The sequence below is a fragment of the Acinonyx jubatus genome, chromosome B4, assembly GCF_027475565.1.
Source record: "Acinonyx jubatus isolate Ajub_Pintada_27869175 chromosome B4, VMU_Ajub_asm_v1.0, whole genome shotgun sequence".
NCBI classification, from domain to species: domain Eukaryota; kingdom Metazoa; phylum Chordata; class Mammalia; order Carnivora; family Felidae; genus Acinonyx; species Acinonyx jubatus.
Window position 1 is genome coordinate 119,852,939 of NC_069387.1, and position 15,358 is coordinate 119,868,296.

General features: G+C 41.9%; 1 protein-coding gene across 1 annotated transcript in view; it reads right to left on the minus strand.

The window, feature by feature from the left end:
• Window positions 1-15,358, minus strand: part of GNPTAB (N-acetylglucosamine-1-phosphate transferase subunits alpha and beta) — a 72,498-nt gene that overhangs the window by 20,339 nt on the left and 36,801 nt on the right. The window contains 5 exon segments of the mRNA XM_015068788.3: window positions 1,953-2,123; window positions 2,352-2,531; window positions 3,253-3,414; window positions 11,690-11,824; window positions 12,093-12,157. Of these exon segments, the coding sequence (XP_014924274.3) occupies window positions 1,953-2,123; window positions 2,352-2,531; window positions 3,253-3,414; window positions 11,690-11,824; window positions 12,093-12,157 (713 nt within the window).

A 15,358-nucleotide genomic window follows, 5' to 3' on the forward strand; every position in this document is an offset into this window, starting at 1 on the left:
AAATGGTTTCTGACACTTTCCAATCTCAAAGTAGGATTCCTTTTAAAAAACAGAAGAAGAAGAAAAGGAAAAAAAAAAAGAAAAGAAATTGAGTGAGCCTCTAGAAAAGGTTACAATTTTCCCTGGGCTGTCTGCATCCATGTGGCATATATTGCATTAAGTCTGCAGGTACCTGCAATAGTTTGCAAAGTCCTCCTGCTCTGTTGATGATTCTTACTAAGTACATTTACTCTTTTCCATTACTCAAGGAAAGCAGACAAGGACTCAATTCATGGGTTGGTTTTTCACGTGGTCTTACAATGTATTTTGAAATAAAATAGCAACATGTCAGGCTTGAATGTGAAAAAAAAACGTGACAAAGCAGGTGGAAAGTATATCATACAAGTCACTGCTTTTCTGTTAACAACTGTCATTAACTCCCAAATGTGTTTATGTATAATCTTGTCCCAAGGCTGAGAAAAGCAGCAGATGGAACTCTCAATATCCTTACGTCTGTGCATAAGGTCCTGTGATACATTATCAGCACAGTGTTCTGAGTTGTGAACTCACTTGCTTTCAAAATGAGTGACAAGGTACAAGGTTACTTTTTTGTTTTTTTAATTTTTATTTATTATTGAGAGAGAGACAGACCATGAGCATGGGAGGGGCAGAGACAGAAGACAACACAGAATCTGAAGCAGGCTCCAGGCCCTGAGCTGTCAGCACAGAGCCTGACACGGGGCTCGAACTCACAAACTGTGAGATCATGACCCGGGCTGAAGTCAGACACTTAACTGACTGAGCCACCTGGGCGCCCTTATTTTTTTTTTTAATTTTTTCAATGTTTATTTATTTTTGGGAGATAGAGACAGAGCATGAGCAGGGGAGGGGCAGAGAGAGAGGAAGACACAGAATCAGAAGCAAGCTCCAGGCTCTGAGCCCTCAGCACAGAGCCCCACACGGGGCTCAAACTCATGAGTGGTGAGATCATGACCTGAGCTGAAATCGGACACTTAACCGACTGAGCCACTCAGGCGCCCCACAAGGTTACTTTTTAAATTAATTTTTTAAAAAATGCACTCCATGCCTCCGCGTGCTCCATCTACTTGGAGTGTCTTTCTTCATCTAGTTAACTCCTATTTGTTCTTCAAAGTTCACTTCAGTTCAGATGGGAATTAGTCTCTGGCCCGGATTTCAGCCTCCTGAACTCCCACTCTTCGCACCAGGGCATACCTGCCGGCACGGAAATCGCCGTTCAAGGCCCTGATTCTGTACGTCTCCACTGCCGAGCCGCAGCTCAGCGTGGCAGCCCCACAAACACAGAGGAGGCAAGTGAACAGGGGAGGAGAGGATGAGCACTCTGGGGCAGCATAAACAGCAACAGGAAAGTAGCTCTGTGCAGTTAGCGCTTCCACCTGCAGGGTTCTGGCACTTAAAAGCTTATGACTAAGTCTCCAACTCATCACTGATTCCCTCCAACAGCGCCACAGGCGTACTCCTAGCTTCCGCACGTTGCAGACAGGAAATCCACATCTAGTCACTGGCCCAGGACGGTCCTCAACCGTTGCTCCGGGCTGTGTGCTCAAAGCCACTTCCCCATCATGCCTCTCAAAGCCAGAGTGAGACCACTGCCTTAAATGAAATTTTATCCATGGCTGTAAGCAGAAAAGTGAGCTCACTTTTATCCTGGCCATTTTGCTGATGGTCTAACCACGATTTCATATTTCATAGTGACTTTACTTTTTTCTGCTGTTATTGTAATAGAATAATTTAGAACGTGGGTTCTAGGTGTCTGACAGGGCAGAAAAGTAAAAAACTACTAGGGAACAGTTTTTGTACTCCCAAATTATTAACTCTCCTGAGCTTAGCACTCAAAACTGAATACAGTAGTACGCATACTCGATGTCCTGACCTACTGTTTATAACTTCTAAGTGACTTCTAAGCTAGGCATCCCTTCCTCTTAGGCACTCACCTTCTGACCTTTCGAGTGACTATAAAAATCATCTGGCCACACATCCTTCCCAAACATGACATCGTCGTTCAGATAAATAAACTTCTGGGACAGCCCTTCGATGCGATGAATGTGGCTTTCAATAGCAGGTGAACTAAAGGTAGGCAAGTGGCTCAAATTTCGAAAAACATCCTTTTAAGCAAATGACGACATAAAAAGGCAAGAGAAAAAGAGGGCGGATAAGAATCGTTTTGTTTTGGTTTTGGTTTTGGTTATGGGAGGAAGGAAGGGAGATGAGAAGAAAAATGAAGGGGATGCAGGTGGGGAGGGGGAGGGCACGGGGAATGAAATGAGGGATAGGTAAAGGTGCAGTGAGCAACAGAAAAACCACAGCCTTGTGATACATGGAAAGTCATGGACCTGGTGTGTGACTATTGTCACTCGAGGATTATCAAGGTTCAGCCAAGAGGGAATCTGCCCATTGGTGACAATGAAAATATTCCGAACCCATGGAGCATGCCTCTCAATGGATCGCAGGGAGTATCTCAGCTCTTCATTATCTTCAAAACGGCTGGCAGAAACATCTTCATCCTGCTTAGACTGAGAAAACCATTTCACACGTGAAGATGTAAAATACCACTTAAGTCATACCTTCTCCTCCTGGCTATCCCGCTGCCCAATCTGCTCTCAGGCTCTGGCAGACTTTTAAAGACCAAGCCCTACATTTGAACATTACAAAAAAATGCGAAACACTTGGCATATTTAAAACAACAACATAAGGGTGCCTGGGTGGCTCATTTGGTTAAGCATCAAACTCTTAATTTCAGCTCAGGTCATGGGGCCAAGCCACACATCAAGCTCCACCAGGAGTGTGGAACCTGCTTGGGATTCTCTCTCTCTCCGCCCCTCCCCACCTCTAAATAAATACATACATACATACATACATACCCAACTTTTTTTTGTACTTTTTAATTTTTTTTAAGTTTATTTGTTCTAAGAGAGCTAGCAAGCGTGTGCATGAGTGGGGGCACAGAAAGAGAGAATCCCAATCTCACAAACCCGTGAGCTCATGATCTGAGCTGAAATCAAGAGTTGGACACTTAACCAACTGAGCTACCCAGTTGCCCCCTTTTGCACTTTCTAAAGAGAGAAGTTTCTCGGATCTGATTCTAGGTCACTTCGGTTAATGTTAACCAATGGCAGTGATTGGAAAATTAGAAAAGTTCCAATCAACTCCTCTCTCTGGAAATCCTCTTCCTTCTAATATAATGACTTACAAATCTTTAACAATCTAAACCCTTGATCCAGGTTCATGCCTTACCTGGCTGATGGCACTCAGGTCCCACAATAAATATGCAGGACTTATAGTCAGTTCTTTTCCCTCAATGGTCATGTTCTTCTTGGTCTGCTTATTCAGTTCTTGGAAATCTTTGGGGTTATTCAGTTTCAGAAGTGCTACACTGGCCTCTGAATACAATTGCAACTGTAAAATAACAGAAGGGTTACGCGTAGAAAAACTCAACCTCAAAGAAGAGACACGTTTGATCCCAGTTTGATCTTTAATCTTTAAATATATACATAGTGTATGATGCATACTTAAATATATTGTATATATATTTAAAGATTAAATGTATCTCTTTATATAGATTATGAACTAGTAAGGCTATTATCACCAAAAGAAGACCTGAACAGGCCAGACACACTTCCCAAGTGAACGGAAGAGACCAGGCATGTAAAGCAGAGCGAGTGGTGGAGTTGTGGGAAATGGGACATTTCAGGGCCATCCACAAGCTGCAGCCACTGCTCAACATTGACAAGTGCGGCCAGATCCTGAGACACCAGGATCCCCGAGTGTTGTAAGAAATCTCCCCATTTTTCAATGCTGACTCGAATGTTTTTGATGGTCATGCTCTCAAACAAAACACAGCTGGTCACCAATTGTGACCTTTGTTCTAGAATATTACCAATCTGCTTCTACTGGGAGAAACCTGCAAAGTAACTGCCCAGACTGGCAGAGAGCACGCCCGTTAGCAGGGCCTCCAATCGGCTTCTGTGCCCCACATTTAAGAGGAGCACCTTTGACAGGACTGACTGTAGGACTTCCATACGAAAAGCGCTTTGGGGGGCAAAGCTTTCAAAGAAATCATGTCTAAGGGAACATCACAAACATCAACATGTTTTACAAACAGGCTTTCCCACCACTACCAGAGTCCACACCACCCTTGAGCTGTTTCATGTTCTAACTCTGTATCATTCAATTTCCTATGAAAAGAGGCTTTCAGACCTTAAAGGGTAGGGAGGATTGGAAACTACTAATCTTGGAAAGCAAAACCTTCTGCCCAACTGACTCTTCTAACAGGGACAGTTCCTTAATTTATGGCATCCTTTCTTTATAAAACAGAGCAAACATAAATCATTATTGGCTCATTTTGAACTCTTGTATATGCTACATGACTATATTTACCTCATCTTTCAATGTTTCCTCAGCTTATTTATGCCAAAAACTAGAAGCTAAAGTTAGAATTTCATTTATATTTTTCCCCTTAACACAAATTGTGTGTGGGTGTATGGGCATGTCCATGCACAAGTGGATACTGTCTTCTGACAGATTACTTTCTTCCATGCTAATGGCACCTGGCATATACTAAGCACTCACCGAAGGTCAGCTCCCACTGCTGTCATATCCTACCTTGCTATGTGGTGGGACAGGTAGGAGGCAGGGCAGATATTCTTCTATCCGGACATCTACCGAGTCTCACTGCCCACCCCAGCCTCCCCTGCTCCTCCCCTCCCTCCCTCACTGCCTCCCACAGCACCTCTGAGGGCTCCCTGGAATATAAAATCACCAAATGTTTATAAATGTAGTGTTTTAACATTGAGTAAATATCCTTATCTTAATCTCTTCTATCCGAAATGATTGTAGTCTGGGAAACCATTCTGAAATTTCATAGACATTTTCCTAATTAGAAAGATAAAAGGTAAAGAGCTTCAGGAACTATTTACATGTTGAAACAAGCTTTTCTGCTGCCATCAAGTTGTGAGTGGTGAAAAAGTTGGGGAGGAAGTATCCTCTGATAGCCACTAGGTGGCACCCTAATCCTGGACACTTAATTACGTCTGCAGGGAGACAGGAGGTGGTAAGGAAAAGTGGGTGTAGTAAGTGCCCAAGGCTGGAGTTCCTAGTTTGGGCAACTATGAGCAACTGCCTCCATATATAGCTTCTTATGTGAAACTATCATTTCATCTAAGTTCTTTAAATTATAAGTTTCTCAAAGAGAGAACAACTTCTACACCCACCCACTGCAGACCCACAACACACATTTCTTTAACCTGATGGAGAAATAAAGGTTTGTTATTTTTAAGCCAGAGGTTTCAGGATGTTTGTTTACTATAGCATTATCTAGAATAATGGATCGATCTACCTATACATGGTGGCATAAGGTTAGGGGAAAAACATGCCAACTAATATAAATGAAAAATAAACTCATTCCAGTAATTAGACAACTCAAGAATTTTCTAAAACTAAAATCAGTTCCAGAGTTGTTTGTTTAATCTACTGAAGTGCCTACTTTAGGAATAAAACAGGCCAAAGGGTACTATCCTTTAAAAGAGCAGGTGCATAAGGTAATTTCAGAGAAGTCACTAAAATGGGCATCAATACAGTATTACAATAATTTACTGTTACCTTGAATGTGCCTTGAATAGAGGTTTGAGGGAACAGAGTCCAGGTAGGACAATATGCTGTTCTCACCCCACCCGCACTGTCCTTCCTGTCGGAACAAACACCCTGGTCAGCCTTCAAGGATCTGTACAGGCTCTTAGTCTTTGAAAACTTCTCTCATGTCTCTAATCCACATAGACCTTTCCTGACTCTAAATGCCAACCCGAAGCCTCTGCTACTCTGCTCGATACCTAATATTACACTGTCTTGTCTTGCTGCTTGAATACTTCACATGCACACATACTATCTCCAAAACATGATTCTAAGTAGCTTGAAGATAAGTCCATGTTCTCCACTTCTTTTGCACACTCACTCAGCAACCAGTAGTACTGAATCATAAACCAAATGGTAGAATGTACTTGAGAGCTTTGGGAAGATTTTTCCACATGCTCTAACATATGTTAAAGAAGTGAACAAAAAATCAAAAAACAAGTGAAAACTCCACTATGAGTAAAAATGTCTGAAAATACAGAATGATTTAGAGTGAGCTAAAAAATAAAGACCAAAGGATAATCTCATTTCCCAAAAGGTGAATTCTGTGTCCATCATGTACAAAAATTCTACAGATAAAGGGTTATTAATCACATCAAACTGGAAAGCTTTTAATAGAAAAGACTTATTTGTAAAACTATAGGCCACATAAAAGTTTTAATGAATTCAAATCTATTGTTCTGCAACTGCAACTACATTCAACCCTACTTCCCCTCCTCGGGAGTGAGGAGATTCTGGTTTTGCTCTAAACAGAACGATAAATGCAAAGTTGTATGTATATGACTATGGTACCAAAACCCAAAGTGACTTCTTAGAATAATCACACTGCTCAAACATTTCCCTTTATATTCCAGGCCATGGTACACGGCAGGTATGTTCTCAGTCACAGCATTTCTTCTTGCTCATGCCTTCCACAAGCATTTCTGGAGTGGCCCCCTAGGTGCCAGGCCCTGTGGTAATCATGAGGGGTACTCAAGTGAACAGGCAGTGCCTGTCCTGGGCACTCGTGCCCAGGCAGGGTCTGAAGGACAGAACTGAGCCCTGGGTGACTCGGAGGCCACAGGCCTACCTCAAGTCCTCCTGGAGGACCCTGGGAGGGCAAAACGGTCCAGCTCGTTTAGGTCCTGAAGTCCAGTGTCCAATAGCCCTCTTCTCCCACATGCCACAAAGCACCTCTAACATAACATGCCCTAAGCTAAGCTCTGGATTTCCTTTCCAAAAAACTTGCTTCTCCCATGGAGGCTCCAAATGTGGTTAAAGCCATCACTTCCATCTTCACTAGTAACATCCACTTCCCCTTTCATTTTTCCTTCCCTCTCACCAATGGCTAATAAGTCACTAGGTCATGCTGAGGATTTCTTGCAGATGTTTTTGGAACCATTCTCATCACTGGCACCATTGCCAAGGCACTTGCTGAACCTGAACATCTTGCTGGGCTATAGCCACAGTGGCTGAACTGGTTTTTTGCACAGCCTCATCTTGCTTAATCTCTGCCTACCATACCTTCACCTATTACATTCCTTAGAAACAGATTAAGTGCTCCTGGTTGCCCCCTGTCTCCAGGATAAAGTTCAGGCACCTTAACAGGAGATCTTTCTCAATCTGGCCTCAATCTCTTTTCCCCTTTCTCGGCACCAGCAAAATCCCTGCCTGGTTTCTAGCCTCCGGGAACCAGCTGCCTTGGTTTTCAGGAAATCATTGACTTATAGGCCTCCAGTCCTTTGCCCAAGCTGTTCCCTACTGTTGGAATGGTCTTTCCCCCTCCCTTCTCTGCCAGGAGAACGGCTGCTGTGTTCAGGGCCCAGCCAAGATTCCTTCTATTCTCAAAGCCTTCCTTGCCCCAGTACACCTAAAGCCCCGGTGTTCCTACAACACTGTATAAACACTTACTTGGAAGTGATCACCCCCAAAAATTATTTAAATGCTTTTATTCACTCAGTGATCCTTAGCACACTCCCTGGCAAACAGCAGACATTTACTAAAAGCTCACACTCTAAATGGACTGGGAACCCAGTGACAGGAAACTTCATTCTCAAGGTATTCATAATAAAACCAGGAAGAGGAACCTACAGAAAAACAGTCACTCGAAGAACTGGCCTCAACTGCTGATACACTCCTCTTGTTCCCCTTTGTCATTTTCTCTTTAGCCTACAAAAACCAGAAGTTCTAATCCCTGAAATTGATCACAGGTGTTGGCATCAGGAAAATGACCTGTAATGAATGTTGTGGGTACTCAGCCTGACCCTCAGAGGGGGTGATAGCCTCCACAAAGACAAGTCTGGGAGTCCAAATAAAGCTCCAGCTGGGTGAATGAATGGTGGAAGGGGGTATCATCATGCACAGAGCACAGAGCTTGCTGGTACTCCTCATCCAATTCAAGTTACTCCCCCACCCTACTTCTACCTGCACACACCACTCCATACCCAAAATAGTTTGCTGAAGGGTTAACTGCTACTTGGATTGGCATTCTTTGGTGGCACACACCCATCCACCAACAGACGCACCAAAAGCCGTCAGCACTGGTGAGCACCTGCAGCAGCCAAAGAGCAATGGGGTGGTCAAACCCGAGTGGAGGATGGAGATGTATCATGAACCTTCTTTCCTTTAAAAATGTATTACAGTTGGAATCATATAAACAGATTCAAGAATGTCATTCTTTCTGCATAAGGAAGTTGAGCTAACAGTCAGAAGTACAGCTACACGTGTCTATAATTCTCGAACCAATAGCTTGGAAGCCAAGAAGCTAAATAAACATCGGGGGAAACGAACGCTAATCTATGCTTTTATCTGTCCAAATCAGTACGAAAAATAAGTGACGGGAGAAAAACACATGCAGAACAGTGAAAAGAGGGATCCCTCCTTCCTACCACACACATAAATTGGCTACAAATGATCAGAGACTTAAACATAAGACTTGACACCATAAAACTCGTAGAAGAAAACAAAGGGAAGGATCTCCTCCATAGCAATCTTGGCAATGAGTTTCTGGACGTGATGCCAAAAGCACAAACAACAAAATAAAAAATCAATAAATGAGACTACATCAAACTCAACAACTTCTGCACAGCAAGAGAAACAATTAACAAAATGAAAAGAAAACCTAAAGAATGGGAGGAATTTTTGCAAACCATCCATTGGATAACAGGGGGGTTAATATCCAAAATATAAAGACCTCATACAGCTTAACAACAACAACAAAATCCAATTTAAAAAGGAGAAATAAATAAATAAATAAACAATAAATTAGAATGAGCAGAACTAAGTAGACATTTTTTGAAAGAGAACATTAAAGTGGCCAGCAGACATGAAAAGATGTTCAGCATCACTCATCATCAAGGAAATACAAATCAAAACCATAATGAGATACCACCTCATACCTGTCAGAATGGCTACTATCAAGAAGTCAAGAGACAACAAGTGCTGGCAAGGACGTGGAGAAAATGGAACCCTTGTCCACTGTTGGTGGAAATGTAAATTGGTCCAATCACTATGGAAAGCAATATGGAGGTTCCTTAAAAAATTAAAAATAAACCTACCATATGATGCAGCAATTCCACTTCTGGGCATATATCCAAAGGAAATGAAAACAGGATTTTGAAGAGACATCTGCACTCCCATGTTTATTACAGCATTATTCACAATAGCCACGATATGGAAACAACCAAAATGCCCATCAACAGGTGAACAGATTAAAGAAAAAAAAAAAAAGATGTAGTATATATACATAATGGAATATAATAATATTCCATTTGGCCGTGAGAGAGGAGGATATCCTGCTATCTGTTACAACATAGATGGACCTAATGCTTAGTACATTACACTAATAAGTGAGGCAAGTCAGAGAAAGACAAATTATATGTGGAGTCCAAAAAAGTCAAACTCATAAAAAACAGAGTAAAATGGTATTTACCAGGGGATGGGGGACTGGGGAATAAGACCGATGTTTTAAAACACAAACTTTGCAATGAGTAATAAATAAGCCAGAGAGAGCTAATACACAGTATAATCAATATAGACAATACTATGCTATAATTATGTAGTGATAAATACTGCTACCATGGCAATCATATTACAATACATAAATGTATTTAAAGTAACATATCATAGGGGCACCTGGGTGGCTCAGTCGGTTAAGCGGGCGATTCTTGGTTTCAGCTCAGGCCATGCATGATCTCACCGTTTGTGAGATTGGGCCCTGCATCAGGCTCTTTGCTAACAGCGTGAAGCCTGCCTGGGAGTCTCTCTTCCTCTCTCTCTGCCTCTCTCCTGCTCGCTCATTCTCTCTCAAAATAAACATTAAAAAAAAAAAAGTAACATGTTGTACACCTTAAATTTACACAGTGTTATGTCAAACTTTTTCAATTTAAACAAACAAAAAAACTTAGAGGAAGGAGGAATATCTATTTTTTTTTTAATTTTTTTTTTTTAACGTTTATTTATTTTTGAGACAGAGAGAGGCAGAGCATGAACGGGGGAGGGTCAGAGAGAGGGAGACACAGAATCTGAAACAGGCTCCAGGCTCTGAGCTGTCAGCACAGAGCCCGACGCGGGGCTCGAACTCACGGACCGCGAGATCATGACCTGAGCCGAAGTCGGCCGCTTAACCGACTGAGCCACCCAGGCGCCCCAGGAATATCTATTTTTAAATAACTGAAGATAAGTAATAATTCAACCCTGATCTAGCTGCACACTACCATATTTCCAGGTACCATAAAAAAAACTTAGGAAAATATGAAAAAAAGAAAGAATATAAATATCATTCTATTACCATCGCACTTACAGAGGTGATGTAGTATATCTTAAAACAGTGGTACATTTATGGAGAAAAGAAGTTAAAGGGAACTTTAAGAGTGGGGCAGGGTATAAAAAATATGGTCAAGACAGGAACTCAAGAACTCTCCAATCACTGCTCTCCCCCACCATTGCTTCCTCATCTCTACCCTTTCACCTCTAAATTGTTGAACGACATCAATAGAAGGAAGTAAGAATCAGGAACCTGACCGTGGCAGAATTTAAAGAATGTTTCCTTGCAAAATCAAGAAAACCAGACCCTAAAAATTTCTGAGCCCAGAACTTTATGCCTTCTGTTCTAAGAAAAAGGCATTCATGTTTCATAACCCGGAATGTTTCTGACAGAACCGCAGGCATCTTGACATAAGGTCAAAAGGAAGGAACACCCACACAATAGAGCAAGTGGCTTGAAAACAATAAATGTTAAGGAAAAGGCATGTCTTGGGTCAGCCTCCAGAGTCAACCCTAACAAATGGCATCAAAGCATTAAGAGTTAGGGGTGCCTGGGTGGCTCAGTCAGTTGAGCATCCAACTTTGGCTCAGGTCATGATCTTGCGGTCTGTGGGTTCGAGCACCATGTTGGGCTCTGTGCTGACAACTCAGAGCCTGGAGCCTGCTTCGGATTCTGTGTCTCTCTCTCTGCTCCTCCCCGACTCACACTCTCTCTCTCTCTCAAAAATGAATACATGTTATAAAAAATTTTAGAAAAAAACCAAAAACACATAGAGTTAACAGGTACAAGTTCTAAATACGTTGGTGGCTCAATTAGCTACTAGTGAAGAAGGCTTTCACGTTATCAAAATTCCAAGTATCTGACGCATCCTCCCTCTATGAGTGAAGGCTCTTAATAAAGGCTCAGGCTGCAGTCCCTGTCTACTTACTGTGAGTTTGACCTCCCCCCCTACTCCCTCCTCTGTGCTTCCATTTCCTTGCACTGTCAGCTCCACCAGGGCTTTTGTCTGTTTTGTCTACTGCTATACGCTCAGCAGGTGTAACAGCACCTGAGACACAGTAGGAGCTCATTTGTTAAACAAATGAATCATGTTTCTGTCTGGGAATCCAGTAAACCAAGTAAGACTGCAACTTTTGCCCAAATAAAAAGAGTAAGGATCTTCCATAAAGACAACACTGTGGCAGAATAGAGACCTGCTCTGCTTATGACTATCAGCTATGCTAGAATTCAAATGGACCACAGAGAACAGTCGGGCATTACATGAAATGTGTTATACTCACTGCTCAGTTCCTATGCTCTTACCAGTTTTATTTTAGAAGAAAGATTTTCTGGCAATTTTGTTTTTAGTTGATTTGTTTCCTTGAATGTCAGTGGAAATCCACTCAGGAAAGCCAAATCTTGCATTAGCACTAACCCAGGGACTTCTTTATCCGTGGTCTAAAATAAGAGAGGGAAAAACACAACTCACTCTCCACACCATATGGCTGGTAAAAACTTACAGCTGGGAAAACTAGTAAAGATTTACTACATCTATCTACCAGCTTCAAAATCAGAACATTACAGTTACTTAAATCGGCACTCATTAATACTTGTAAGCTAGGCTAAGAGGAAAAGTATCAAAAAGCCTCTCAAGGTAAAACAGCTTTATTACTTATACTTTTATTCTAACCTACTGTATAAATATAATTGATTTAAAATAACATACCAAATAGCCCCTCCAAACTGTCTGTTTGCTGTTTCCTTTAAACATTCCATTCTGGGCATCTTCAACTACAATAAAGAATACAATAAGCAAGCACATTCTTAATGAATACTACTATGATATCTGCCAGGACACTACAAAGTATTTTGAGACTGTATAGCAGACTGTTATATGGTCTCAAAAATAGGTAGCTGGGGAAACAACATTAACCCATCCAACAAAAGGGGAATGATGTAATACCAGTGTGCAATTAAATGCTAAATTTTGCAGTGCTGTAGAAGAGATTCATACAGGCAGCAGAAACATGAAGATGACAGATTGAGAGAATCGCAGATGTAGGAGCAAACATCGACATATTTAATTAAAAAAAAAAAAAGAATTATTTGGTGCAAGTAAAACATTTGGGAGTGGTGGGTACTAGGAAAAAGGGGTAACCAGAAGAAAGGCCCTTGAAAGCCACGCCAATGACATTATGATTAACAGCAGGGAACCACTGTAGGTCCTAGGGTTCCCTCAAGGGTGACAATGAATTCCTAAAATTCATCAGGTAAGGCCGAATAGAGCAGATTAAGTTGGAGGGTGCAGAGGGGCGATGACACAGCCCAACTGGGAGAGGGTTCTAAAGTGACGGGGACAAATGAGATCATCAGCTTGCTGCTGTCATCTGGAGATCCCAAGGATCTTGGAAAACAGGAGAGGTCAGAAGGCTGTCATCTTCAAAATGGGCATGGAAAGCAGGGTCTGGCCTGTCAAGATAGCTGTCGATCCTGGGAAAGAGTTTCAGAGGTACCATAAAAATAGAACTGGTGAGCAATGAAAAAAATCAAAGCCTTTGCAGTATACTGTTAATCTTTAAAGGAAGCACTGAGCACTAAGAATTATGAGTTCATTACAAATAAATTTATCAGATATGCACCTGTCTCTTTCTGTCTCTCTCCTATGCTGGCAGATCAGAGAACTCTGAGAGATGTGGTATGTCATCTGTGCACAATTTCAGCAAGGTAGCTAATGACATCTCATGTCATCTCTATGGACATAACAGAGACTTAGCCTAGATCCTAAGTTCAGTGGATTATAACCAATTCTGACTGAAGACTGAAATTATAAAGCCACAATTAACCTAGAGAGAGGTTTCGAAGATCGTGCCATAGGTTTGTGTTGTTCAACAGTCTTTCAAGGTTTTGGAAAACATAGAAGGCATGCTTCTATGAAATGTGTGGATTTACATAAAGCCAACAGAGAAGTGATTATCCTGGATAACATACTAGGGGTTCCCCAAAGTTCTTATTTGGAGCAATGAGTGAGACCTAACAAAATGAAATCTGCTACAAAGGTTAAGACCTTTAAGCTGGTACCAAAAACCAACTACACGAGCATAAATTAAGAAGTATTGGAGCATTAGCATGGATTGTTTCTTTAGAAAGACAGGTGTTTTAGTCCAGGGCAAGTTCAGTAAGAGTCAACAATGTGCTGTGGCCATACTGAATTTCTACTGTAATTCTGTGCTTGCTTGCTTGCTTGCTTAATTTACTCACTCATTTATTTAATAGAGAGAGGGTGCTGAGTGAGGGAGGAGATGGAGGGAGGGAGGGAGGGAGGGAGGGAGGGAGGGAGGGAGGGAGAGAGGGAGAGAAAGTTCCATGAAGGTCAGAGGGAGAGACAGGGAGAGAGGGAGAGAGGGGGGGAGAGGGGGGGGGGGAGAGAGAGAGAGAGAGAGAGAGAGAGAGAGAGAGAAGGAACTGGGGCTCACTGAAAGCGGGGCTCTCTTCCCCACCATCAACCCATCAGGAAATCCTGTTAGGTTGACCTTCAATCCAACCTATTCTCTCCACTACTCTGATCCAAGTCACCTTCCCTCTTGCCTGAATGATTCTATCTTTGCCTCTCCTCAGTTTATTCCCACCACAGCAGCCAGACTGCTCCTTTTGGAACATCAGTCAGATCATATCACTCCTGTACTCAAACCCTCTAATGACTGCTCACTGCACTCTGAGTTAAAGCCAAAGTCCTCACCATGGCTGCCAGGGCAGACCCCCTATGTTCCCCATTACTTCTCTAGACTTATCTCTTGCCCCTCTCCCTTGTTCACCCTATTCCAGCCACACCAGCCTCCCTGCCAGACACACTCCTGCCTCAGGGACTTTGCAGTGGCTATTCCACTTAAGTGAATCACTCCTTCCCCATATATTCATGTTGCTGGTCCTCCCACCTACTTTAAATTTTCACTCAAAAATCACCTTCTCAGTGAGTCTGCCCCTATCACTCGATTTCCCCTGCTCAATTTTTCTGTACACCAGTTGTCTCCTACAAACTATATAATTTATTTGTATGCTGTATTTGTCTGTCTCCTTCTGCCAAGAGGTAAACTCAATGAGGGCAAAGATTTTTGTCTCTCTCTTCACTGCTGCATTTTCAGCACTGAGAAAAGTACCTGGCACAGAGTATGCACTCAATAATAAATACTTACTGAATGAACAGACCCACTCTCTTTGCAGACTGAACCACAGTGGGAAAAAAAAGGTTCTATTCTACTTGATACACTATAAAAGTAACAGAAACTAAAGCTCATTCTGAGAAGAACAAACTAGAACACAAGCCCCTAAGAGACAGCTAAAGGAGTAAGAATGAAAAGAAATGTCACATGGAAAAGGGAGTATATTACATTAGTTCTGTAAGATCCCAAAGGGTACAAATTTAACCAGCATGAGAAAGCTACAAGGAAACATTTTATAATTCCTTGTAAAGGTCAGTGTAGTCAAGAGGTAAAGTGATCTATCACAGGAGAAAATTCAATTCCTATAGATCAAAGGGAATAAGCTTAACTGGAAAAGCCACTTTGCTGAGGAAACCCAGGCCCAGGCTACAGGGCTACACTGTGTGGCTGCTGAAGTACTGTCCACTCGATAGGGTAGCAAAGTCATTGGAGGGGCAGAAATGACGTATTTCATAAGGAGAAAAAAAGTCAACAGTTTTTGATAATTAACTGAAAAGAGGTTAAATGAGATAAATGGAACATCAAACGTGGAACAAATGTTTTATCGAGATCAGGGGCGGCATTCCATGGCCAAAACTTAACCACTGCCTGTTTTAGTACAGCCCCAAGTGAAGGACAGTTTTGACATCTTAACAAGGCTAAATGTTAACTACTTATATAAATGCCTACATAATATCCTCCATTTTGCCTTTTGGCCCATAAAGCCCAAAATGTTTATTATCTGATCCTTTAAGAAAGAATTTGGCAATCCTTCATCTAGATAATTGAGGATAAA